Genomic DNA, 28000 nt, shown 5'->3' with positions numbered 1-28000 from the left:
TAATGGGAAACAATTGCTTATTTATTTTCAAAACACATTTGCCCTGTTTTAGGGATCCAGTGTGGCCAGGTGGGTAAGGTGGATCATGTCAGAAGCCAGCAATGATATTGAATGTGCAACATAGATTGCACCGAGAGGCGCTATGACTTTTAAGTCCATTCTAACCAGTGTCCACTTAGAAGACTTTATGAAATGTGTGGACTGTTGTTCAAAATCAGCATTTAAGCAATTTTACGTCAAGAATGTGTCTAACCTGGGTAATAGGTTTATTAGCAATCAATGGTAGTTATCTATTTTTATTACAGCAAGTAACTTATTTATTGTGATAAATCCTAGCACCTAGACCTAAAATACAAGATTGCCTTCCTTTCACATCTGAAATGTTTCAGTTCGTCAGTTTAAGACATTGCATTGAAAACTACTTTCGTTGTGTGCTGGACAGTCTATTAAAAATGGTTGTCATATACAGTTCAGACATTGAAATGCGATATAGTTTTTAAAAGGTATTGAAAACAAGCAAGAGTGACTGCGTGGTGAAAAGTTCAACACGTGACGATTTACCAACGAAAAGAGAACAAGTGGTTGACAGGGAGGGGGGCCTCTAGACTGGCTGTTGAATTGAGGTCATGTTATGATTTTTTTATTAAAGACTCTGTCCTTATGTGTTTTGAATAGCCTGCTGCATTTTAAAATAAAGGGAAAAAAGGCACTCACATGTGTTCTTAACAGAACTGACACATTTCAAATGCAAAAGCTAATAAATTACATTTCACACCCTAACACTCATCCAAGGCATAACCTTAAACGCTGATAAACTTTCTGAACTCACCTCCCTTGTAACAAACTATTTTTTACATCAACTGATTAGATTCACATATAAATCAGTCAAATTATTCAAACTAGTCGCCGACTGATCTGTAATCACAAGCAATGCTTACAAGGTCATATTGTACCAATACACACATTATTTTTGTAATACCATTTTCAATAAAATGGCCCCAGCTTTCGTTTAATTAACAATTTCACAGTAACCAATTAAAAGACTGTCAACATGTCACAAATAAAGGAAGGCTTAGGTTATATAGGCTACATCTTAATTTGTCTGCATTCTAGGACCAAGACAGAGTTTAAGTCAAGTCCTTCATCAAATTTTTATTTTTTTTAGATGGGTGGAGTTAGCCGAGCAGCTTAGCCTGCAGTTTAAGCTAGTTATGTGCCTAGACTAAACAGTTACAGCTCCTAGTTTGCAGTCACTCCTTCGTAGAAAACAGAACTACAGTTATTTGTTACAGCTTTCCAATTAATAGGGTAACGTGGGGGTGGCGAAAGAGGCAACCGAGCCACAGAACCCAGCGATGCTGCCTCAGCGTGCACTGACTTTTAGAAAAAGCGTATGCTGCACGGCGGAATACCAGAGAAATCAGGCAGAGCTATATCAGAGGAGGTGAGAAACGGATGCCTGTACAGCATAACACCCCCCCCCCCCATCTGTTTTTTTTCCCCACACAATTCCAGAATTCAGTCCTGCTTGACACCATTCTTACCAACAATCTCAACATTTATTGCCTCATCACATTTCCACAGATCTTACAAGTTGTTTTGCAAAACTAATACCTCGAATGTCCAAAACCAAACCTGGTACAATGAGATGAGAGACTGACTCTTCAGCTGGTGCAATCATTAGCATAACCTCAGTGGGGCACAACTTTGTAACCCAGGAACGGCTATTATCTCAAAACAGCAACAGGAGTCTAGGCCGAAGCTCTGTAGTAGTCATATCAAGGTCAGTCAGCACAGCAAATCCACCACAAACAAGGGCTTGAGTCACCAAGAGCATGAAGATAATAGATCAGTTTGCAGTCTGATGGGCACATAGTTCCTTGGTCACTCAAACATCATGGTCTGGGCACCTTCTGCGTCTCTCGAGGTAGAGTTCACCAGCTCACGACGCACTTCAGAAGAGATCAGTGGGTGAGTGTGTGTTCGTAGCAGTTCTAGTAGCGCTTCCTTTTGCTCAGATGACAAGTCCTCCTTATAGCGCTGCACAAAAGTGAGGAGACACTGGTGCCAAAGAACGGGCAGCGTCCGCTGGTCTGAACGGAAAACCAGGAAGTGGAAAACCAAAGCGTCAACCACACGGAAGGGCAGTGCATACTTCTTATCTATGAGGAGACGCAGGAAGATGCTGTTGGCTCCACTGTACTCCATCTCTGCAATCTTCAGGATAGCAGCACTGAGGGAGGGTAAGATAAGATCATGTTTATTTTTGCTTGATTAATTAAAATCTTTGCAAATACATAACAATTAACACAAATTATTAAGTTTAAAAACAGCATTAAAAAGATCAATAAAATATTCCCGGTTTGTGCAATTGGCCGTTTTAAAAAATAATACTCCTGGATTCTTGTATTTCAAGTAGTGCTGAACTGACAATAACTACCATTAATTTCCCAGCTTGACCAAGTCCATTGTTCAAATTTGAGGCTTGATGATTTAAAATGCGAGTGCAACTAAAGTAAGATATAGTTAATTTTACATGTGAGAAGCATTTTCTTAACCTTTGGGCAATAAGTAAAAATAATTGTACAACTATAGAGTGTTATTATTCCTTTTTGGGGAGCTCCCTCCTGAAGCCCTTGTACTCTTATTTTTAACATACTTCAGATAACAACAGGTTTTTAAGTCTCTTGGTTACCGTCTCAAAGACTTTTGCTAGCCGGCAGTTAAGCTGGACGTCAACAGGATTGAAGCAAAGCTTCACTGCCTGCCTACAGGACCAGAAGCCGTAATACCTGAAGGGACGCAACACTGAGGGAGGGAGAAAAGAGCCATTACGACTAGCAGACAGACCCCATCATTCCTGCCACCAGTTGGGGTGGGTGGGGGAACAAGGGAGCGGGCACGAATATGCACCGAAACAAACTTGGCTCTTGATTGTCTACCCAACCATGTCCACGTTTACACAGAACAAATGAGACTCCCACCAAACCTGGATATAAGTTATATATGTTTAAGGCATTTTCAATAATATCTGCTGGAATCTAATCAGTACTACTGAAACTTCAATACGTGTGCACATGTAAGGAAAAGATTACGTAATTTCAGTAGCTCTCCAAACCAGTATTTAGTAAATGTCTGTACCCCAGTTCACAAAAAAAGAATGCTTCAAACTTGTGCCTAGTCTTTCTAAAAATACAACATACTGCTTCTACCATTCTTCTACTGCATGTGTGTACTTTTGCACCCTGTATGCAATTGTATATTATTAGTCCCGTTTCTCTGAGGCGAGAGGTTTTTGAAGGTGGCCAAGCTGCCAAGTTTATTAATAAGGGTGAAAAGAGTAGAAGGGAGATTCAGTCATTTATAAGTGGCATTCAAGGGGAGGGGACAAGAACATATCAAGAACCATGGTCATTACCTAGAGTGCAGGACTGGGATAGAGCACTTGGTAAGGATGCTACCCACGATCACAGCCTCCCTCAGGGAACAGGTGCCAGACTCACATAAGGGGATCAAAATACCTGGAAAGGAAAAGAGTAACTCAGTGAGCTCTACTTGACGTTTTAGAGTGTTCTAACAGTGGAAGAACTGGTAAAATTCATTACAGTCTAACACAGACTAAAAATACCATGATCTATCCCTAGTGTTTCCTGGCAGTTTAGCCAATAGATTCAAGTTTCATGTTACCGCAATCTCTATAAAAGAACAGTAACCCACCAGTCAATCTACACACACTGAAAGAAAAAAAAATAACATACAGCATAACCATGGAACAATCATGGCTAAACTACATTCTCAGATTTCCACGAACAGAAACAGTTTTAAAGGAGTGATTTACAAAATAAGGCTGAAGCAATCAATGCACACAACACTTTGAGTAAGGTTTTTAGTTAAAACTAGTGGTGCATCAATCGGGAAGATCAACCTCGTAATCTTCCACACAGGAACACAGCTCCATAAAGTAAACTACAAAGATGGTCAGCACCCGCAATTCATTAGTTAAATATATGGACATTAAAAAATAAATAGTGTACAGACTGCACCCTGGTTTTTGTAAATATTTTTTTTTTTAAAAAAATACTTCTTTATTGACATCATCTTGTTCTTTTAAAATCTTTTCTTCCCTGCAGCCAACTCGTTTCGTCCCTTAACAGAGACTTCTTCAGGGCCTAGTATAATGTTGACGTATCAGCCAAAGAGAGTGAGTTAACAAGATTTGTAGCATTCTTTGAACTTTCAAAATTACCATGTTCGAGGCATGTGGGCTGCTGAATTCATATCTGTGCATAGATCGCCGCCTAGTGTTGGGTCCGGATGATTGCACATTGTTGTCCTGGAAGAGTCTTCGAAGTATCACGAGATAGGTGACTCCTCCCCTGGACCATAGTGCGCATGGGCATCCTCTCCATCCTTAGATTGTTTTTTTCCGCGATTGGGTTCGGATGTGCTTATCTTAGCTCAAGTTAGGAAAAATCAGTTTAAGGCCAAAAGGCCTTTAGTTTGTCGGTACTGTTCCCGTTCGGTATCGACTACTTTCTTTAGTGCTTTAGCACCTTCTTACAGCTTTTCGGATCCGCTTGGTCCGAACATCGAACTTCGATCGACGATGGAATTGAGGACTCCATTCAGACGGTGTCCTTTATGCCACGCGAAATACCCACACATCGACGTCCACCCGGTATGCAACAAATGTCTCTCACCGGATCACGATGAGTCCAAATGTATGGCCTGTGCCCGATTCCGCTCCAAGAAGACTCTCCGGAATCGACGGGCGGCAAGATTAGAGGCGCAGCAATCGGCGCCTGCCCCGGCCAACATCTTTAGCGATGAGGACGCAGAGAGCGTGGAAGACGTAGACTCCAGCCCCGCTTCCGAACACGACTCCCGATCGGAAGACGACGATGAGGTGATCTTTCACAGAGAAGAAGTCGAAGAGGTAGGAGACTACAGTGAGGCCTTTGGGGCCGAGGAAGATAGCTCCAGCGAGGAGCGAGGAGCTAGGCCCACCAGTCGATACGGAGGCCAAAAACATACGTCGTCTTGAGGCTCAGGTCGAGGGATCGCCTTCGGGCCTTACCCAAGATCAATCTCACGGTTCTTCGGCCCCGCCTTCAGGCCCGGCCTCGAACATTTCGCAAGAGCCATTATTACCGAAGACGACTGGATTCCCTTCAGCGAAACCGAAACCAATCGTCGCACCAGTTCCATCGAAACCAAAAGTGAAACTGGTTGTGATCGGCTCGAAGGCCTCGAAGCCCTCCACTCCTTCGACGCCGGTAAAGGCCATCGGCTCCGAACGCACGAAAAGGGATTTCGGTGCCGAGCTCACCAAAGCGGATATGGGTGCCGAGCCCAAAAAGAAAGCCCTCGGTCCCCGCAAGGCGCCTCGGCCTCTGGCACCGAAGACATCGTCCCCGACCACCAAAATCACGGTGGCCACCCGGTCGACGTCGAAAACAGCGGCGCCTGCCAAGTCGTCGACTACAACGAGCGTCGATACCTCCCTTCGGATCGATGACCCCATGGCTGCAAAAACGTCGGGTGCCGCATCCACACCTACCTCCAAGGTGCCGACCGGTTCCAAGGAGCTATCTGCGTTCTCCGTGCAACAGGTCGCGGTATCGTTGCAACGCATCAGGGAACGGGCAGCCCTCCGCTATACGTCGGGCCCCGACACGCACAAGGCTCCAAAAGCACCCTCGGCGCCAACCAACATCCCGTTTGGCTTGCCGCCCTCCACGGCGCCGAAAATGTTCGAAATTCGGACACGTGTTCGCCAGACACAGTCCCCATCCACTGGACACAGATTTTGAGCCTTCACAGCCACAATTCCATCGACGCCAACACTGGTAGGCTGATGCTCCGCAAGCGGAAAATCACGCCAGAGAGAGGATTGGACTCCTACAAAATCCCTCTCAAGCACAAATTGCCAGCAGGGTCGGAGCCAGTGCTTCATGAACACTTTCAACCCTCCCATCAGGATCCACAGTCCTCTTCTCCTACGCCTTCAGAGACAGACGCAATAGAGGACTATGTAGGGGATGATACCAGCTACCCTGGGGATGTCTATCCTGATGAGCACCTGCAAGACCCAGATCAGGCATGGGATGACCCTACAGACCAGGGTACCGCACCAGATACCCATGACACGCAGCTTTACAGCACAAAGACATCTCCCACAGAGGACACTGCTGCCTTCAATGCCCTCACAGAACGGGCTGCTGCCAATCATGGAGTAGAACTCCATTCTGACACTGTCGAAGAAGACTTCTTGGTGGACACTTTCGCCTCTTCCGAAAGAACTGTCAAAACTCTGCCCATGTTAAAAGGAGTTCTCAAACCTGCAAAAGACATTTTTAAGGAAACAACCAGGGCACGGGTGCTGAACCCCAGGATTGAAAAAAAATACAAGCCTGCACCCGGAGACCCTATGTACATTAGGGGTCAGTTACCTTTGGACTCCATGGTGGTTGCTAATGCTCGCAAAAGAGCCCATTCGCAAACAGGTGATGCTCCTCCCCCAGACAAGGAGTCCAAAGTGCTGGAGACATCAGGCAAACGAATTGCAGCACAAGCAGCAAACATCTGGCGCATTGCCAACACACAGGCGCTCCTGGCCCGTTATGATAGGTCCCACTACGACACACTAGAATCCCTACTCCAACATTTGCCAGATGAATATAAAGAGGCTGCGGAGCTCCTCATCAGGGAGGGACAACTCCTTATCAATGCATCCATCAAGTGCGCCCTGGATGCTGCCGACACAGCGGCGAGGGCAATCAACACAAGCGTCATGTTGAGAAGGCACGCATGGTTGAGAATCTCAAGCTTCAAGCCGGAGATTCAGAACAATATCTTAAATCAACCGACTACTTATTTGGCCCCGAGGTTGACACTACCCTCGAAAAAATTAAAAAAGACACTGACACTGCGAAATCAATGGGGGCTCTGCAAACACAGCAGTTTCGTAGTGGCTCCTTTCATCGCCCCGGGAGTAGAGGAGCAGCTAGAGGTCAGGGGTCACAGCAGCAGTACACTAAAGGGGGCACACAAAGTACCTATGATAAAACCAACAGAGGTGGATATCGTGGCTCCAGCACCAAGGGCAGAGGACGTGGTTACGGCAACACCAGGTCCTCCCCCAAAAACAAACAGTGACGCCCTCTCCCTTCCCCCCCGACCACATAACACCTGTCGGGGGGAGACTCCAACGGTTCCTGTCTGCGTGGAAAACCATCACCACAGACAGGTGGGTCACGGACATTATCCAGCACGGTTACTGTCTCGAATTAACGTCCACTCCACCCAACATACCGCCAAGGCACCGTCCTATGTCCGTAGAGCACTTGGCATTATTGCAGCAGGAAGTGCTAAGTATGCTGCAAAAAGGTGCAATAGAGGTTGTGCCCGTCAACCAGCAGGGGACAGGGGTGTACTCTCTGTACTTCTTAATCCCAAAAAAGGACGGGTCGCTCAGACCTATACTAGACCTGAGACCCCTCAACCAATACATTCTCTCAGAGCATTTCCATATGCTCACCCTACAGCAGGTTCTCCCGCTACTCAGTCAGGGAGACTTCCTAGCCACACTGGACCTCAAAGATGCGTATTTCCACATACCCATACACCCGTCACACAGAAAATATCTCAGGTTCACTATTCAGGGACATCACTATCAATTCAAAGTTCTCCCCTTCGGAGTAACAACAGCACCCAGGGTTTTCACCAAGTGCCTAGCAACAGTGGCTGCACATCTACGGAGACAACACATTCACGTCTACCCTTACCTGTACGACTGGCTTGTTCAGGCAAAGTCAGCCCAGCAATGTGCCAGCCACATGTCCCTCACCATTCACCTTCTTCACAGTCTGGGATTCTCACTAAATTACCCAAAATCACATCTCCAACCCGCACACGTACGACAGTACCTGGGCGCGACTATAAACACTGGCAGCCACAGCTCAGCCAAATTTAGTGAGGATCAACAGCATGCAACTGCTGATCTCAAAGTTCAAACCTCAACACTCCCTTCCTGCGCGAGTGTTCATGCAGTTAATAGGCATGATGGCCTCCTGCATTTTCATAGTCCCGCACGCGAGATTACATATGCGCCCGCTTCAGGAGTGCTTGGAACGTCAATGGAATCAGGCTCACGGGCAATTAAAAGACCTAGTGTTGGTGAGCGGTCGGGCATACAACTCTCTGCATTGGTGGAATCCACAAAACCTTTGCAAGGGCCGACCGTTCCAAGAGCCTGTTCCACAAATAATACTGACAACGGACACCTCTCTCCAGGGTTGGGGAGCTCATGTACTCACTTACACAGTGCAGGGACTATGGACAACACAACAAAAGAAGATGCACATCAACGTTCTGGAACTGATGGCAATCTTCCTCGCCATGAAGGCATTCAAAGTACACTTGTGCAACAAAGTCGTGTTGATCCGGACGGACAACATGACTGCCATGTACTGCATACAGAAGCAGGGAGGAACACACTCTCCACAGTTGTCTCATCTGGCTCAGAGCATGTGGAAGTGGGCCATTCAGAGGAACATATTCCTCATGGCGGAACACCTCCCCGGCAAGGACAACCAGATGGCGGATCTGCTCAGCAGACAGCCACCAGATGCACGAGTGGGAGCTACATCCGTCAGTTCTCCAACCGTACTTCCAACAGTGGGGTGACCCAGAGATAGACCGATTCGCCACAAACGAAAACTCAAAATGCCAAAGCTTTGCCGCCAGGTTCCCACATCCACAGTCACAGGGCAATGCGATATGGATGAACTGGTCCGGCAGATTTGCGTACGCTTTTCCCCCAGCGCCATTAATACCGCTGGTGGCAGGCAAACTGCGACAACACTCACCGACACTCATCCTAGTTGCTCCCACATGGGCGCGCCAACCATGGTACACCACCTTTCTAGAACTTTCCGTGGTGCCGCATCAAAGGCTGCGAATCAAACCCGCACTTTTAACGCAGAACCATGGAGAAATTCAGCACCCAGACCCGCAACAGCTGAACCTGGCAATCTGGCTCCTGAAGTCTTAGAGTTTGGCTACCTAAACCTGCCACCTGACTGTATGGAGATCATCAAGGAGGCCAGAAGACCCACTACCAGAGCTTCAATTGTGGCTAAATGGAAGAGTTTTGTCATTTACTGCAACAACAATGACATTAACCCGCTGGACGCATCCATTCAAAACATCATCTGTTACCTCCTACACCTATACCGATGCAATCTGGCATACAGCTCCATACGTATACATTTAACCGCGATAGCAGCCTATCTCCAGAACAGGCAGCACCTCTCTTTATTCAGAGTGCCTGCCATCAAAGCCTTCTTGGAGGGACTCAAACTAGTAATCCCCCCAAGACACCCACCAGCACCACTGTGGAACCTCAACTTGGTCCTCACCAGATTAATGGGTCCACCCTTTGAACCTCTCCATTCATGTGAGATTCAATTCCTCACCTGGAAAGTAGCCTTCCTAGTGGCAATCACTTCGTTAAGAAGAGTTAGTGAACTCCAGGCACTAACCATTCAAGAGCCATTCATACAGGTTCACGCAAACAGAGTTGTACTACGTACCAACCCCAAATTCATGCCCAAAGTGACATCGCAGTTCCACATGAATCAAACTATTGAACTGCCTGTTTTCTTTCAAAATCCACAAAATGTCGCAGAGAGAATGCTCCATACACTAGATGTAAAGAGGGCCCTCATGTACTATATAGACAGAACTAAGGACTTTAGGAAAACAAAACAACTTTTCGTTGCCTTTTCTCCACAACACAAGGGCAACTCCATTTCCAAAGCAGCTATAGCCAGATGGATCGTTAAATGTATTCACATTTGCTATCAAAAAGCTAAACGCACATTAACGATTCCCCCACGAGCCCACTCAACACGAAAGTTAGGGGCGTCCATGGCTTTCCTAGGAAACATTCCTTTACAGGAAATATGTAGAGCAGCCACATGGTCCACTATACATACATTTACCAAACACTACTGTGTAGATGTACACTCAAAACAGCAGGCAGCTGTAGGACAGGCTGTTCTCAAAACTCTTTCAGACTGCTGCAGCTGGCACAGGTAGCCGCCGCTAACGGAGGTACTGCTATCTATTCTATGCACAGATATGAATTCAGCAGCCCACATGCCTCGAACTGAATATGCTACTTACCAGTATGCATCTGTTCTTGGCATGTAGGGCTGCTGACATTCACATCGCCCACCCTTCTCCCCGGAGCCTGTAGCGGCTGCAGCACTCAGAATTACTGTATAGCATGGTCATCACTTACTGTATCTACTCCATCACTGCCACAATGGCGAAACACAATCTACGGATGGAGAGGATGCCCATGCGCACTATGGTCCAGGGGAGGAGTCACCTATCTCGTGATACTTCGAAGACTCTTCCAGGACAACAATGTGCAATCATCCGGACCCAACACTAGGCGGCGATGTATGCACAGATATGAATGTCAGCAGCCCTACATGCCAAGAACAGATGCATACTGGTAAGTAGCATATTCAGTACTCTTGTGCGATCTGTGTCTAGTCCTAAAAATATAGGAATATCCAATGTTTAAATGTCAAAATTCCACTGTTCCCTCTTCAGAACTGTCGGAAGCGAGTTGTGTCCAAGCATATGTAGGCATCTGAGCGCGTAACTGGCAAGGGGTGTGGGTCTCGGTCTCTTCGGCTGATACGTATACCAACATTATACTAAGCCCCGAAGAAGTCTGTTAAGGGATAAAATGCGTTGGACACAGGAAGAAAAGACTTTTAGAACAAGCAGATGCGAATAAAGATTTTTTTCTTCATTTTTATGTTTTAAAAAAAAAAAAAAAAAAAAAAAAAAGATGGAGTCTGTGCACTATTTAATATAAATGGCATGGATGTTCATGACCAAAACTGCAGCAGCAGGTCTTCTGCCCATACAACATTTTTTAGCTCAGAAGTTTAGATTTGAATCAATTCGCACAATAGACTCATTTCATGTTTCTTTCAAACAACAATACTAGGACATGTAAAAGGGGCACCAATGAAATGTACTCGATGTGTGCTAAGCAGTGACTGGGAACTATGTTCAACAGAACTACTTAAGAAGCAGGGATTCACAAGAACAAACCTTTGAACCAAGCACCAGGCTTGAACAGTGCCTTCTTGAGGGCCATATAGAGGTGGAAGTTGAGACGTTTGTACTCTGCAATGTCATCCCGCACTCGGGGCAGCAGGACCAAATTATAAAATCGTTGGGCCATCTTCTCCTTCAAGTTTGAAGAGAATATCCTACAGGAAAGCAGCAAAGATAATGACGTGCACATTACAAAATAGAGGATTTCTAGACTTTTGTTCTTGCATTATACACGTTACTATACTATACTCCAAAAGGAAGCTCCCTGCTTATTTCTGTGTTGGAGAAACATACCTTTGTAAAAATGTGCGAGTATTAGGAGGACCAGGTAAGGACTTTAGGGGGAAAAGTGTCACTGTAGGTATGCCAAGAATCACCACTTCTATGTTTAGAGGAGAAATAGGTGGGGGTTACACCTACATGTCAATTGGCTTAGGTTTTGCCTCAACTATTAAGAGCTAGCTTAGAGGAAACTCGCGGATCAGACATCAGAGTATGCATAAATGATGCGTGCTTTCATACCGGGGTTGATGGCATTATTAGAGTGGAAAACTCCTTAAAATTTAACATTAAACACTGACACAAGCAGCAATATGTTCACCTTTCTAATTCCAGTACCCAAAGAAGCAACTATAAAAAGGCATTCTGTGACATACCTTTATACTCACCTAGTGGCCTGATACATCGCGGCGGCTGTCCACGATTCTGGCTCCATGATGTACAAAATGTGTTCCCAGTTGGATAGAGCAGGCACTATCTTGAAGGCTTTGGGGAGTTTCCCACTCCGGTACTTTGAAAGCACCTGCAGAAAAAGGCCTTGCATTACTGACGGTGAAAGCAATATAAGATCTGGCATTTGCAGAATACAGAAGGGGAAAGGAAAACATTTTCTTCAAGAACAAGATACTGGCAAATCCCAACCAGTATGAAAGGAAGTTTCCTCACCAACCATGTTCCCAGTATTCCGTGACTCCAAGTGGCAAAAGCAATCTGAAACCAGACCCCACCCCCTCCGCCCCAGTATTGCGATAAAAAAAATGCAAACAATCACAAGACAGTCCTGTCTAGAAACAATGGCTACTAATGCAAGAGTATTCAGTCAAATACAATTGGGAAAACATTGCCCAAGAAGTCCAATTCTAGAATCAGATGGACTGTAACGGCTTGTATAAAAAAAATTTTTTTTAAACCACACTACCTATTGCTAAGAGTCCCTATTAACGATGGAGTTGTAGAAAACAGGTCAAAGACTAAGTTGCAGCTTCTGCTTTCCTCAATTTACACTCTACCTTTGTAATTTCCTTTCATTGTTTTAGCTACAACTTTCTTCAGGTTGTTTTTTTGTACTTGCATTAGTTCTGCTCCCCATCACATTTTGGCACAGCACATCTACTTAACCTCGTTGATATCTGGGAATATCCCTGATACTCTTATTTGAGACACTGCTCTCAAACTGTGAATTACGAAGCACCCACACTATGTTCCTGGAGCCTTCTCCATCGCTCCTTAACAGTGAAACAACCTGGAGCTGCCCATAAGAGCCTCTTCACTTCTAGAATTCTGCAAGAAGGTGAAGACCTAGCTTTTTAGAGTAGTCCCACTAGGCTGTAGGTGTGCTTAGATTCTCACCTACTCTTCGCCAGGATACCCTGACAGGTGATACAGCGCTCTACAAATCTGCATAACACACTATGTTCCTATAGAAAACAAAATGTGGCTTTCTTTTTATGAAACCAGCAGATCACATGTTCTTCCATGTGCAGCTTTTCTAGGACAGCCACCATGAAGAGAGTCAGGTGCAGATGGCTTAAAGGCATAGCTGGACAGGAGGGTGGCCCACGAGAGGTTAGGAGGACTTGGGCCTCCTAACCACCAGAATGCTACTAGCCACCTGTATCAAATGTCACACAGTCTACTGAAAAACTCTTGACCAAGAGCCACTCTCTTCCAGTTTATTACCTCCTTTACACATTTGTACACCTCTAGTATCCTGGGGTCCAGCTGTGGCATTGGCCGACCGGACACCTCCGACATGACCGTCTCCACCTCAGTTTGCTTTTCTGTTATCTTCTCCATGATGATATCAGCCAGCGTCCACCTGTAGTAGAAGAGAGCCCACTGAGCTGGGATTGCACATCACGGGTGATCAGCCGCGCTATATAAATCTACGAATTATAATGGTGTCTTCCGGTCTGGTCCTGCAGCGTTGATCACAGGACAAGGAGTCTGTTTTCCCCATAGTCAGTGAAGAAGCTTCCCTTTGACGTAAATAGAGTAACCTTTGTTTCTGCTGCCCCTTATGTGTAGGGACTCTGGGAAGAACTTGCAACTACGATAACAGTGGTGCCCGACTGACATGTCTTAGTTTTACTCTTTGTAAGAACATTAAGCATTTGTTTACAAAATGCCATACAACAGCTTAGTGCTGTGCGGTCACTCCAGCAAGGTAGTCACTAACAAAGATAATACAGAGGAGTCATTAAATATTCATAGCGTATTGTACATACAGCGGTGGTAAAGATGTGAAAGACTTTACAGGTTCTCATCAGGACATTTGAATTTTCAGATGTTTGATCAGGTTACCAAGTCAGTGAATGATTTAATTCACTTTTTCCGTGAACCTCCGATTTCTTAGGACCGTCTGTATGTCCTGTTCTGGGATAATAATGGGTGTAGTTTCTGCTATATACAGTAACTGTCAGTGTGCCAGAGTACATAGATCTCCAGAAGGAGCTTGAGCAAACCTCCAATAATCATGTCCGTTTCCTTAATCAACGCTTTTTGCTTGCTTCTGTACAGCAGGGATCATTTTATTTAAATGGCTCGATTTTGAAGTTGATCTTGTGGGAGGGGCAGAGAGGCGGGGAATGAAAGATCTGGTGCAGGCAACAAGGAGGCCAAAAGCTATTCACAGATCAAAAGATATACAACGATCACAGTATCGATGTAAAGTTTTTCTATGAAAAGCCACCAGGGGCAAAGTCGGGTGCTGAAGGCTTAAAAGGCATGTCTGGAGAAGAGGTTAGCCCAAGAGAGGATAGGAGGACTTGTGCCTCCTAACTGCCAGCCCAGATGCATATATGTGGTCAAAATAGCTTTCACCTCTTTAGTGCCTCTTCCCATTCCCAGCTTTCATTGCAAAAGTTACCAAGTTATTATGTTCATTACCCTTTCAAGACTTGATTACTCCATCGGTTTCTATCTTGGTTCCCCTAGCAAGATCAGAGAAAATGCAGTCACAAGACCCCTAACTTCACATAAACTGCTGAAACATTACATCATTCTTAAAAGCCCATCACTAGCTACCAGTATCACTCCGCTACACTTTCAAATCACTATGTATTACCCACAGAGCAAGTCATAAAATTGGACTGAATTTCTCCACTGCAAAATCAAGATATAAAGGCTAAAGCGCAACCTTAGATAAATGGCTGCACAGCTCCTCTTCACCATTACTACGGAGTCCGTTTAAGTGGGAGATCCTTATCGGTTACAGCAGGCAAATTTGGGGATTGTGTTTCTAAACACAATTGTTACATAGACTGACATCTCATTTTCTGTAAATGCCTGAAAACCCAGCTCGTCCCATCTTCAAGATAAGGTTCACACCTAAACTCATGGAAACCAACACTACTAGAATCAAAAACCATCTCCTACCACTAACCACAACATGTGACTATCATAGAATATGCAAACCACACAACACACCACAAGATAACATAGCAGACCCATGTGCAAAACAGGCCCTGTACCATGGACTAACGGGGGCAATCATATTCCAAGATATGAACCAAACGATCAAATGGCAATTAGAGGGTGGAGTCAGATGGCGTCAAAGATGACCACAACTTCTCCGGTTCTCTATGAAGATTCCAATCATTGATCCTTTGTATATCAACGGGGTAGTTGAGTATCTTTCAGCGGTCCCCACCGATGCTCCCATTCTGGCTGGCAACCATGTTCCTGTCCTCATGTTTGCGGACGATACCTTGCTCATCTCCAGGACTCCGAGTGGCCTCCAGAAGGCCATTAATGCATTTGTAGATTTTTGTTCCTTAAGAGGGTTAGAAATAAATATCTCGAAAACCAAGTTTATGGCTTTTAATCAGCACAAATCTTTTAGAGGCAGTATTTTATTAAATAATGAGCCCTTAGAACAGGTGAGTGCGTTTACGTACCTTGGTATCTCCCTACAAAAGGATTTGGGTTGGAAACACCACTTGGACATAACCGCTCTAAAACTACATCAACACATAGGGTGTTTGACCAAGAAATATAAATCCTCCTTCACCAAACCAGTTACTCCTGCCCTAGAAATCTATAACGCCAAAGTAGTGAGCTCGGCCCTTTATGGAGCTGAGCTCTGGGGATTTAACGACTTAAAACACCTAGCAAGATTAGAAAATAAATCTCTACGTAACCTTGCAAGTGTCCCGCAAAGCACTCCCACGATCCCGCTCCATCTAGATCTAGGGAAGAAAAACATAGTGGACACAGCAAAGCTACGGCCACTCCTTTATTGGAGGCGTCTTTGGGCCACCCCAGAACTTGTGCAATACGCTATGGGTTTCAAGGATGTGATCTTGAGGGACTGTTTCCACAGAGTAGGTTGGTTAAAGGAGGTTAGGTCCCTACTCATTAAACTGGATCTAGAGATACTCTGGAATAATCCAGAGACGGCAGTCTTCCAGTCTAAGGTACAATTGAAACAGAAATACTGGGAAATGGTTTATACATCTATAGGTCACTCCAGTACTCCAACTAGCCTAACAGGTCGTTTTTTGGATTTTAAATCATGGCCTGTATGTGAGGCTTACTGAGATTTGATCGAGAGGCCCTTTGATCGAAAACTTTATTTTCAGTTTAGGGCAGGTAGTTTGCCTATAAAGACTTTTACGTGTAAATGGGCCTCTAGAACTGATGACAAATGCCATTATTGTGTGACAATGGCAGAGACCATTCCCCATATTTTCTTTGTTTGTCCATTATATGCTGCCCCACGGAGGAGATGGCTGAGGCCGATCTGTAACCTGTTGGGTGTCCGGAGATGTGCCGTTGCGTTGAGAATTCTAGGGTCTGATTGTAGCCCTAGTATAGCTATAGCAATTGCCAAATTTCTGGGCTGGACCTGGATTATTCCCACTCGCACTTTAAACAAAAATGTTGCTGCTATCTTATCATAAGATGTATCTTTTAAATAGGACTTGTTTATTCTGCTGCCTCTTCTCCTTTTTTAACTGTTCTTAAAGTTTTTAGATATCAGACAGTATATGGAATTTAATATCTTTTTTAATCTGTAACTGTAATGTATTATGTGTTATTTATATGTGTGTTATGTGTTGTTTGGTTGTGCTTTTATGACAAACTGTCGAAATCAAGCTATTTGAATTTGATTCCAATCATTGATCCTTGAGACACTCTCCCAGAGCCTTTCACTCCCTAGGCTGGGATGTGTGAATCGCTAAAGGGTTGGGGCTGCGTATGAATCTGCTTACCAGAGTAGTTAATATATTTGCATAGCATTACTGTCAGTGGAATAAAAAAACTGTTAAAAAAAAAAATACCTGGCATTTGCACTGCCAACAGCTCTAACTTTAACAAATGTGAGACCTATTGCACTGGAAACACATTTGTCTCGCATTTGTTGGAGTTATTGGCATTATAAATGCCAATGTTTTTGTGCCTAGCCTTGTTGTAGGGTGCAGTACCTTGTGTGGCCAAAAGAGGTCCCTGGGGGCCTCTTTTGGTCCCATACAGTACTGCACCCTGCAAAGTTGGAGCTAATGCCATTGTAAATGCCATTTTTTAAGCCATGTGGTGCAGTACCATATGCAGCCAGAAGAGGTCTGGGACTTCCTTTGGCCACATATGGTACTGCACCCTGCAGAAGATATGGTAAATCCACCCTACCCATGATGCATTGCATGCAAGACTGTACTACGAGCACATTCAAATAGCTATCCATATAGAGTATCCAATTAGTAGCTTTGAAATGTGGCAATAGAATTAATATATTAATTCAGGATTGGGTTGTAATCTATGTGGAGCTGATGAGGGGAAATTCGTAGGTGGTCTTATATAAAAGCAAGATGTCCTAATGAGTCAGTAACCACTGCCAGCCTTGCTTAGGACCAAGCGTGTCCTGCCTGAAAGCCCTTTAAGAAAATAGTGCTCTGAGGCTGTAATTAAAACCTAGGGAGTAACAACAAATGTAGCGCGGCTGTCCTCAAGAGAGGTTACAAGAAGAGACAAGGCGGTACTAAGGAGGGACTACTAGGACTATTGACCAATAGAAAGCCACAATTTACAAAGGACATGGAAAGGAGCTAATTAGAAAGATGAGAGCAAAGTGGGCGGAGCTTCATGACGATTTCCTGAATGTTTTGAAGAAACAGCGCAAGTGCTGCCTAGACAAGACCTAAAGCAGGGGGGGTGGCGGGGGGTCGAGTCTTTGTTTAAAGCATATGTGGGGAAGCAACAAGGTATAGGGAGCTGAAGCAACATGAGGGGGTGGCAGATTTGACAGATGGAGGCGGAAGCAAACCCGGAGGGCACAGAGAGAGCAAAGTGGAGCGAGAAGCACACATGTGAGAGGAACATGGAGAGTGGCAGAGAAGTAGTACACGGGGAAACAGCTGGAAAACTTGCAGTCTCATGGACTGCATAAACAAAAAGAAGAAAGTAGTTCATGAAAAGCGAGCAGTGAAAGGCCAAGTAATGTTTTCATACTCCAGGGGAGGTGTAAACAGACGAAGGAAAGGCCACAGAAACTGACTAATAAGCAGCAAATAAATGAGTGACACTAATAACAGACAATGGTAATCAATAGTAGGCTCTAAGCCCACTGTAAGCTAACAATATGTCTTGCAACAGACCGGGCATGCAAGGTCTAGTAGACAACACTTCATAAGTGAGTCGAAGGCATTCAAAACTTCCACAGGAAGTAATATAGAGGGCCATAAGAGAAAGATAGTGGCTCTCAACAAGGGAGCCTACGATTCCCTGTCTGGTAGCAGGTGGGGAAACACAGCGACTTAGTTCAAGTTGCAGCAGCATAATCCTTCCTTTGTGAGGTTGATCATGAAAAACCGAGGTGCCAGGTATGGAGCAAAGGTGAAAGTGCGAAGGCACAACGAGAATGGTTTGCAAAAGTAATCAAGAATTTAGGACCCTTAGGGCCAATCAGAGTTAAATACCTAACGGCGTTTAGCTTAATATTTTGTGATGCAGTGTCATTGATTTTAACTCCGGGGAAGGACAGGGATGTCTTCCTCAATTTTAATCTGTGTAGTGTGCTCTTTAATAAAAAAAATATTTCAATATAAAAGGAAATTTAAGCATCCAATTCCCACCTTATGTACTGAACCCCTTACCATCCCCCAGAACTAGTGCAACATCCTTTAGACGTTTTGCTTACTTTAGTATTTCATTTAACTTTTTTGTTGGTTATTTTCTGTTTCACGCCTCAGTCGATTTTATTTTTTCACTAGCCGACAATGACAAAGTATCTCACCCTCAGTTGTCTGCTGGGTTCCAGTGAGCCTACGCTGACCCACACAATTGTCCATATGTAGGACAGGATCTCATGTCTTTGGACCAGATACAAGGAAGCACTGTGTTCACCTTGTTCCTGGTTGTTATTAATTTGTTTTTTGCTGGAATACATTTCAGTAAGTTTGTGGCCAACCACTGGCAAACTAGTGAGAATTGTTGCCAGATCAAATAGGGCATGTACAGAGGCCATGTCAGAGCAATCTGACTGCTGGTGTTTAAAAACAAGCTGTGTATCATCAGCATACATGTAGAAATGTGTGCCCATAGCCTGTGAGAGTTACACTCTGAGGACCAAATAGATGTTAAAAAGTACCAGACAATACTGGTCCCTGTGGTAACCCAAAAGATGATAACTTAGACTGAAGCTTAAAGGGTGGAAGGAAAATGGTTTGTGTACAGCATGTCAGAAATGGCTCAAACCAGCATGCTGACAACCAGTCACAGCACAGATGTCTCTTGTACTCTGGAGAGCAGGATGGCATTGTCAGAAGTATTGAACGCTGCTGACAGCCCTTGTGAACTTAAGGCTCCCCTATCCTGTTGACTACACTATGTCTAAGGTCATCCAAAAATTATTTGGATCCGAGGTGGAAATCACAGGTTTCTTTAGAATGATCCTCTTTAGAAAACAATGTGTAGAATATGGAAGTTTACTGGCTTAATATGGAGCACTACACAAATAAATATTTTACTCTTTACCTTATCGGTGGATTCTTGTTCATGAACTTCTCAATGGCCGCCTCATCTTCGGGGTTTACCTGCAGGTCCTCGCAGTAATCCCCCTGATCCATATTTGCTGCTTTATCCAGAGAAGGCCACTCATCATCGGAGTCAGAATCTTCTTTCGCCCCAGTACCTGAAACATGAGCAAAGGATTAATGTAGCAAAGTTAGGGATCATGGATATGGGGTGCTATAGGAAGGTACCGATGGTCTTGGATTGATATCTAATGCGGGTAATATTGTGGTCACTAAATATCAAAGCGGGTGGGGGGGGGGGGGGGGGGGTAAAGCCACAGATTACAGACTCTCTGCCAACATCTCACCACTCCTCAGCAAGCTTAGAGCCAGCCCAAAGACGGGTCCATGTACAGTAAGGAGTCCGGTACTACTGCTGGGAAAAGGGGCACATACAGCAGTTGGAATTCTAGGATTTTGTTTCCAAGCAACACCCACTACATTTGTCTAGGACATGCATGCGAGAAGAGGATGGCCATATTGCTGAAAATTTAAATCTAGAGACAGGAAGACTAGACATTTCCAGACCAGGAATACAGCAAACTGTGCATGGGGACCCCATAGAGAAGCCTAGCTCAGATATGCAATGTTGAAGTTAGGTTGGTCATGATGTACCAGGTAACTAACCTACTACTTCCCTTTTACCAGTCCACCGGTCACTGCTCCACATCTACTTTTCCAAACCACAGCTTGGGTAGTAGACAAAGGTAACTGGCACCATGGGTCTGCAGATTACAATGGTGGATTGTGGGATAGGGCACTGACAGCTGCACAAAGGAAAAGAATGTGGTACATGATGGATGATTATAGGATGGGTAGGAACCCATGACGAGGCGAATGGGGCTAAGAGTGGGATGGGTAAAGCAAGTTCTGGGTGTTAACAGGAGAGAAATAAGGTAAGAAGGGGCAGAAGCGAAGTGTATGAATGGTAGAGGAGATTGACGCAAGCATTGATAGCGACAGAGTAAAGGGTATACTATAAGCAGGGGAGCCAAAGAGGGCAATAGAAATGGAGGGAAAAGTAGTGGCAGCGCATGAAAGGGAGGGGAGATATGGGATTAGGGAGGGTAGGAGAATGGAAGACCGTGATCTTCTTTTCTCCTTCCTTCCCCTATCCCATATCTCACCTCCCATCCATGCGCTGCCAATTCACTTCTTTTTCAGGGGTGAAGAATGAGGCGGGGGGAATGGGGTGGAGAAGGGTGGATGTGCACGGATGAGAAAAGGCAAAATAGTAGGTAAGGAATGGGATAAGAAGAGCGAGGAAAAGTAGGTTGTGATTGAAAGAGGGAGACTCAGTAAAGGAAGGATAAGGGAAGGAAGAGTCACGTATAAACAGGAAATGCAAGGAAAGGAAGAAGATCAAGCACCAAGACATCTGACTGCTGTATGCAAGAAGCCTAGGATAAAACTTGAACTCTCTCAGTGAGTTAAGATTATTTTTGTTAAGAACTGTGTAACAATACGGTAACACAGCGTTCTGAGCACTTCTGCCAAAGTTGTGTGTAATTTGAAGATCACAATATCTAACACTAGAAATATGGCCAGGTGGGTTAATGCTCTTGTAGCAGAAATAAGCTAGTAACTTGCAGGCTGCACTTTACAATGGCAATATGATTCCTACTCAGGTTGATGTACCTGCTGTCGATAGAGCGCGTAGCTAATAGATATACGAATGCTGCAAGTCAATGACCGCTTTACAGTAAGGTAGCTCCGGTTGCTTCCCGCAAGATCTGCATTATCCTGCAAGCAACATTCTTTAATCCATGTATAACAGCTTGGGGAGTTGTAAATGAATGTGCCTGCTGGAGGCCACACATTTCAATCTCAATAAAAGAGCATAGATATCTTCTCCAGGGGGCAGTCTCTCACCAAATTCCCTTGAGAGACCATAAGTTTGAAAAAAAGGATCTAAAAAGTTTGTTATTGTTCTTTAGATCTTTGAGGGACAGTTAAGCGTTCTGCTGAAACAGCTTTTCACATGGTCTCCCAACTCGCTCTGACAGAATGCATCCTTATGCCACAACACCACAACTGGAGTAGCTAAGCAGAGGGCTTTAAAGCAGTGAGTCTTCTCAGGTCTAATTTTAGTCAAATCAAAAAGGTCTGGGTCAACACCAGATCTTATTCTTTTAAAACTGGTACTTACAGGGCCCTGTGTTAATACCCTCAACCGAACAGGCAAAATACTGATCAATTTCTCTAAAGTGACTAAACGCCTTAATGTTACCCATGTTAGATATGCAGCCCTCATTTAGATTTCAAGTTATTCTTCATCTTGCATTCCCTAAAAAGGGATTGTTTTTCCAGATTCATCTCTTTGGGCTTTTCCATGCAATTATAAAGTGCTTACTGTGAACCGAACCAACACTAGATGTCTGGGCAAGTTCAAGTAGGTGGGTAAGACAGTTCAAGTAGGCGAGTGTTTGTGAAGGACAAGGACTGACTCGAGTTTAGGCTGAAGGCAGTGTGATTTTCTCATAGTGCTAGCCAGTGGGTCATAAAGGTGTTCACATTACATGCAAATCCAATCCATGGCGTCTCTGCAGACCGCCCCAGGCGATGACAATCAAAAGCGTATAGAGGTACACAGCTGCTGAAATGTGGACAGTGACAAAAGGAAAAGAAAATGCAATGTTTGCAGGTGAAGGTGTGGGTTTTAGATCTGGGGGTAATTAGAAAGAGCTAACAATACAAGCATTGGAATACCAACAGGTCTCGGCCAGGTCAATGTGCATGTCTTTTAGCCATGTTGTCTAGCAGCACATCTGCTGTTCAACATGGCTGAAAGCCCAGAATCACAGGATGTTGAGCCAACACAGGGTCCCTACGCCCCCCATGTTGAGATGATTGACTCGCCCCTCCTAACACAAACAAGCATTTACAATGCAGTAGGTCTCGCAATTACATTATTTGGAGCGATTGGCATTGTAATTGAAATTGTTTAAAAAAAATTGCCTTTGTAAAAAAAACAAAGAAAATGCTCTAATGCACAATGACAATAGCTAACTTTTTGGTAACTGCAAAATCTATAGCATTGCATTTGTATGTATGTATGTATGTATGTATGTATGTGCAGTCTTATATAGCGCTCAAATTACCCTTGGGCATCTCGGCGCTTGCATTGGGAACCCGTCCTGGTTTTTCCCTGTGAGATAACCCGTACTGGGCATCCCCAAGGTGAAATCCAGGCATCCCGCCGCAGGGGGCCGTTGTGGAGATTAAGCAAGCTTGTTGCCCAGAGCTGCATAGTGAGAACTCGTGCTTAGAGTAGGCACCGAAGCGAGAATTATCGAGTCCGTGGACAATTGGGCTCCAGACCCTGCCGCGTCGGGAATCGAACCCTGGTCCCGGGTCTGACCTCTGCTTCAGGGTATGCCTCCTCTAACCAGTGAGCTACACTTCTCCACTTGCACCATTTGCACTAGTGTGAGTTATCGGTATTGTAAATGGTACTGGTCTTTTCACGAAGAGGAAGGGTACACAAGCATTTGCAATGCAATAGGTTTCGTACTTGCGAGATTTTGAGCTATTGGCATTGTAAATGGCAATGTCTTTTAATGATTTGTTAAAGAAACCTGCAATAATAAAAGACATTGTCATTTATAATACTAATATGTTAATGTTTCGAAAACGCGAGACCTATTGCTATGCCTATGCTTGTTTTCCAATGTTCAGGGGGACAGGACTGTATAATATTCATTGTTGTATTGCTAGATGTACAGGATTTGTATACCTAGACATGTGGCATGCCAGGCGCCATCAAGCACTGTGGGCAGTGCATGCGTCATGGACTGATGATTAGTAAACATCTGGCACAGCTATCGCACCGTTTCACTATTGCCTCAACATTGCACGTCCAGCACGACAGGCACCTGATGGCTTCCACGTGCGTCCCTCGAATAACCAAGAAACCAGTGGGGGGGGGGGTGTGTGCGCAGAGCTGTGTGCGTGGGGTGTGTGTGTGTGCGCTGAGCTGATTGATGATGATTCAGGTCCGAAGTGGGGTGGGTGGGTGTGTGCAGAGCTGTGCGCTGTTATTCAGGTCTAAGGTGGGGAGTAACGTAGCAAGTGCCATGGACCATGTTGCAAGCAAGAAAATAGCCCTTTGTGGCCACGGTTCGGACAGTAAAATACAGCATTGGCACGGTTCAATGGGCCCCACGAGCTTCTGGGCCCCCGTGCAACTGCAGTTGCTGCACCCCTGAGCAAACACCTGCTGCACACTTTGCACCACCCCCTTGGAGCCCAAGGGAACACTCTCCTGTGCATTTAGCGTGGATGTCATGAAATGCCCCTTTAAGCACAGAGCAAGTAATTCTAATCCGGATATTTGGCCAGTGTCCCATACACATTATTACTAAAAGTCACAATTTCCTTCATTCCAGGGTATTCCAGTGCAGCAGCTTAGGCAAAATCCGCACATCCATGCTAGAGAACATTTATTACAACTCTGAAAGGCTAAAAGTACAACCTGTTCCAGTCTCAGGCCAGCGTAGGTACTGTTCAGCTGCAGAGCAGTTTAGTTTGAAGAGGGTATTCAGTCGAGCAGTAGACCCGAGGGGCACCTCCTCCTATGCACTACAACACTGACAGTGTGGGGCAAAATACAACAGTGGAGACGGGGACCCTTTCTGACCTCGGTGCCAGCAATAGCCGTGGTTTAAGTGTAACAGAGCTGCCAGCCCTCCTCTACCCCGCACTATTCCGTCCATACTTTTGCGCTCAGCAGAGCACAGCATAGCAGTAGATGTGACTGCTAGTCCTGGGCTAATCAGGGTGACGTAGGGCGTAGAGTCTCAATCCCTAACCTGTCCCGCTAGAGCAGCAGGGCCCAGGGGAACCCCCTCTCCGGTGCCAGTCACAGGCACAGCAGGGGGCAGCACAGAGCCACTCTTACTAAAATAGTGCATGTCAGAGGCTTCACAGGGGTACAAGCATACAGTAGCAAAGCCTGGACCCTCAATGTAAATGTCCACTCATAGGCTGAGCAGGGTAAAGGAGCGGAAAGCTCCCTTTCCGTGCCAGTCTCTGCCCAGCATAATGCGTAACCGTGTCACCCATGTGCCAGTCTCAGCCCTGGCACTACCTCACAAGGACGCAGAATTATTCAGCTGCAGTTTAGGGTCCATTCACTGTCCAGAAAAGAGTCTCAAAGCAAAATAAAATGTGGCCGGCAATGGGGCGAAGCAGTGCAACAATCGGACAGCAATGGCAGCTTGTATACAGCTACCCTGGCAAAGTCATAATCTGTACAGAAACACAATCAAAACAAACACAAAATGTGCTGAAACCCCCACACACCACCATGCGGTTTTACGTCAAAGAATTGTGTGAGTTGAGGATAGCAATTCAAACACCATGGGATAAGTCTAACACAAATGCACTTTTCAATTACAAATCAATATGTTGTTCCAAAACAGGGGGACATGTGCATTGGAAATAAATGCATAGGTCAGGGCAGCAACCGTGGCAGCATGACGTATCATACCAAAGACGCACAACCTGAAGCTGGCACTAAATTTATGAAATAGTGCTGGGAGGGGGCGCGAGGCTGGACAGCGATCAGGGCAGCGTGCAATCCGCGTGCAAACACTGTAGACCTTCTCTGGGAAAGAGGAAGCGCGCGGACATAACTGCTTAACTGCTCTGTGGAAAAACATGGTCAGGGCAGCAGGGAGTTCACGCATCCTGCAACCACAACTTTGTAATCCCAGAGTGGAACGAGCGACTCTGGAGGAAGCAGGGGGCAGGAGCCAGAGTGGATAAAGTTTCCAGGCAGGGAGCGGGCCCAGACCAGCAGCAAGCCAGAGAGCGCAGCAGCAGCCCCAGCAGGCTGAGCTTCACACCCCTCCCCACCCCCGGCTTCTCCTTTCGCTTTGTGTGCCTGGCGAGCTGCTCCTCTCAGGCTCCAGGATGTTGAAAATGCGCTCGGGGAGGGCCGCTGGCGAGGGAGGTGGCACTTTCCACATCGGGGAGGGCCGCTGCTGCCCGATCCCTGCACGATCCTGCAAAGAGGGGCCTATTAGTTCCCCCAGCTCTAAAGAAACTGCTTAGGATTGGCTGTCAAATCCAGCCCATCTGCTGCAATCATAATCAGTCTCAACTGAATGGCTGACACATCTATGCCTGCAGCAGCCCAGGTTAGGATAACCAGTGCAAGGAGAGGGATGCTGGGTGGAGAGAGCAGAGCAGGCTGAGCAACTCCATTGTCTGCCGTGAACCGGGTGCGTGCTCTTAGGGCCGGACGAAAAGGAGAAAGGGCGATAACAAAAAAGCATCCTTTTCAATAGGAAGCCACTGTTTAGCATAAACGTTGATGCGACCCAATGGAAGTGATGGGTGGGGCTTAAAGTCCCCTTCTGAAATCTCATTGACAATATGTCTAGCAGAGCAAGAAGCGCATGCGCGCTGCAACGCTAGGCATGACTTGCAAGTGCTTGTTCAGTGTTGACAGTGTCTTGCTGAACGGAAGTGATAGTGAGAAACAGTTGAAGGGCTTTGAAATGAATCGAGTATGTGGCGTAACAGCCAGAGCTACCGAAAGGGGAACCAGGTTCAAATTTCAGGGTTAGCTGAACAATTTGATTCTGGGCAAATCACTTAAGCTTCCCTCGCCTACGAAAAGGAAGGTCTGTGTAATGTAAATGGTGAGCACTGAAAGTGCTCCAATACAGTCGGCTGGCGTTAGTACTATGGCAATATGGAGGACAGAACAAGTGCTCCAATACTATCGATCATCCACACAAAAAAACCAGCAACATGAAAAGTAGTGGGAAGACAGGTCAAGCAGGAGGGTATGGGGAGATGGGTAAGCAACAATGGGAAAAACATTTATTGGCAAAATAGTGTAAGGAGACATGTATTAGGTCCATGAACTATGAGAGAGCCAAACACAAGAAGAGGGCATGACGCCTGCATGAAGAATGGCTTCTAGGAAACTAGAGCGACACTGAAGTTTACCAATGGTAGGAAGATGGGCAGCCTGTATGCCCACAGATAGAACATATGTCTCATTGAGACAGCGCATGAGCTCTCTAGCCGAGACCTTAAAAAAATAAAAAAAGAAGTCTACAGTGAAAAAAGACATTGATGACAGCCGTGAAACAGCGCGAGAGACAAGAGAGAAAAGTTGTGAGACCATGAGGGAGGAACTTCAAAGCCCACTAGTCCAATGCAGAGAACTTATTTTTAATTTAGTTTCGTATTTTCAAAACTGAAACATTTTCACTTCGAATTTAAAAGTCATGGTTACACGTTTCTTTGCTAGAAACAAGCATTAGCAAAACCAAGGTTTGTTTTTTTAGAGGCATGATATTTTTTGGTTTATATGTTTGAATGCAATAACAGAAAACTCTCAGAGATACCCAAATAGGGCTCAGGGTACAAATAGACCGAGCCAAAGGATTTTAGTTCACATGCTTTAGGTGACGCCCCTGCACCAGGATTCCTAACTTCATTGACCACACCTTTTAAGAGACCCCCAACCTCCCTTTCTTCTTTTTTTGTTCAGAGCAGGAACTCAACCTAAGATACTTGAGCACTTACATGAGCACCAGTTACATTACACAATGTCACTCACATTCATTTATTAAACACTTGGAGATTAAGTGATTTGCCAAGAATCACAGGGCACTGACCGGGAGCCGAGATTCGAACCTCGTTCTCCAGTTCCGAAGCTGGCAGCTTTGGAGTAACGTCACATTCTCTTGCGCCTTAAAGCCCTTGCAATTGCTAAGCAATTGCCATACTACAGCTGACTAGTAATGATGCACAACTACGCTCTTACAATGAAAGATTCCATACACTGTAATCATTCTTAAAGAATGGGGACGCTCACTTGCAGAAAGAGAACAGGGGACGAGTTATCTCCGAATCACATATTCAGCACACTTTATCCCTGGTTTTGCTTCCTTACTGCCACCTACTATGTAATGCAATTTCCATCTGTTTTTCTTTACAGTAAGTATGTAAAGCGCTCCGATACCTACGGTTCAAGCTAGCGCTATATAAAACTTTAAAGGTAAAAAAAAAATATCCTGCTCTAGTTTTCCTTCAAGGTAGAACTTTAATCTGCAACACACGTTCAGCTCTGCCATACCTCGTTAGCCCTAATGTCTTCTTATTCCTGTCTACCCGACAATGGTTCTGCCTTAATTAGTAGTTCCCATCTCACTCGTACCAAGCACTGTGCTTCTCCTCGCAGGGGGGCCCGTTCCCGGGCCATGCTCCTCCTCGAGCTCTCTCTGCTGCGCCCTGGCCTGGCGCAGGATGCGTCCGCTCAGCTTGTCATCCACGTAGCTCTCCTCGGGACCAGAGGGCTGGGCCCTACTGCCGGCGCGCGCTTCCCGCGGAGCGTCGGCCTGCAGTATCTGCTCGGCGAGGCCTGGGCCGCGCGAAGCAGCGCTGGCCCGCGAGCCTCCACGACCCCGGTTACGGCCTTCCTTCGGCATCTCCGTTAGTCTCAGTGGCCGTTGAACACACGTGCCCTGCGCTCTGCCAACGTCACTGTCTGCGACCAGCGGCAGCCAATCGCTCCTCCCTTCCCTCCTAATCCCGCC

At 45.5% G+C, this 28000-nt stretch overlaps 1 protein-coding gene across 1 annotated transcript; it reads right to left on the bottom strand.

Annotated features, from left to right (window-relative positions):
• Positions 1 to 28000, bottom strand: LOC146869092 (bystin-like). The gene is made up of 7 exons (XM_085601672.1): positions 27622 to 28000; positions 19402 to 19558; positions 13108 to 13246; positions 11817 to 11950; positions 11143 to 11303; positions 3419 to 3521; positions 1 to 2233 (listed from the first exon to the last, which is right to left on the bottom strand). Exons 1-7 carry the CDS (start codon positions 27890 to 27892, stop codon positions 1885 to 1887), a joined length of 1314 nt encoding a protein of 437 aa, XP_085457798.1. The 5' UTR covers positions 27893 to 28000; the 3' UTR covers positions 1 to 1884.

Source organism: Triturus cristatus, chromosome 1_1 (assembly GCF_964204655.1).
Source record: "Triturus cristatus chromosome 1_1, aTriCri1.1, whole genome shotgun sequence".
Lineage (NCBI taxonomy): Eukaryota > Metazoa > Chordata > Amphibia > Caudata > Salamandridae > Triturus > Triturus cristatus.
This window is presented reverse-complemented; position numbering and strand designations above follow the sequence as displayed.

What these genes read in the sequence shown, in the direction of transcription:
- LOC146869092 (XM_085601672.1), bottom strand. Translation starts at nt 27,892, where the DNA reads ATGCCGAAGGAAGGCCGTAACCGGGGTCGTGGAGGCTCGCGGGCCAGC. An exon ending in AACAAGAATCCACCGATAAG is followed by an intron (nt 13,247 to 19,401) that starts GTAAAGAGTAAA and finishes CTTCTACTACAG; the next exon opens with GTGGACGCTGGCTGATATCA. An exon ending in TGTACAAATGTGTAAAGGAG is followed by an intron (nt 11,951 to 13,107) that starts GTAATAAACTGG and finishes CTTTTTCTGCAG; the next exon opens with GTGCTTTCAAAGTACCGGAG.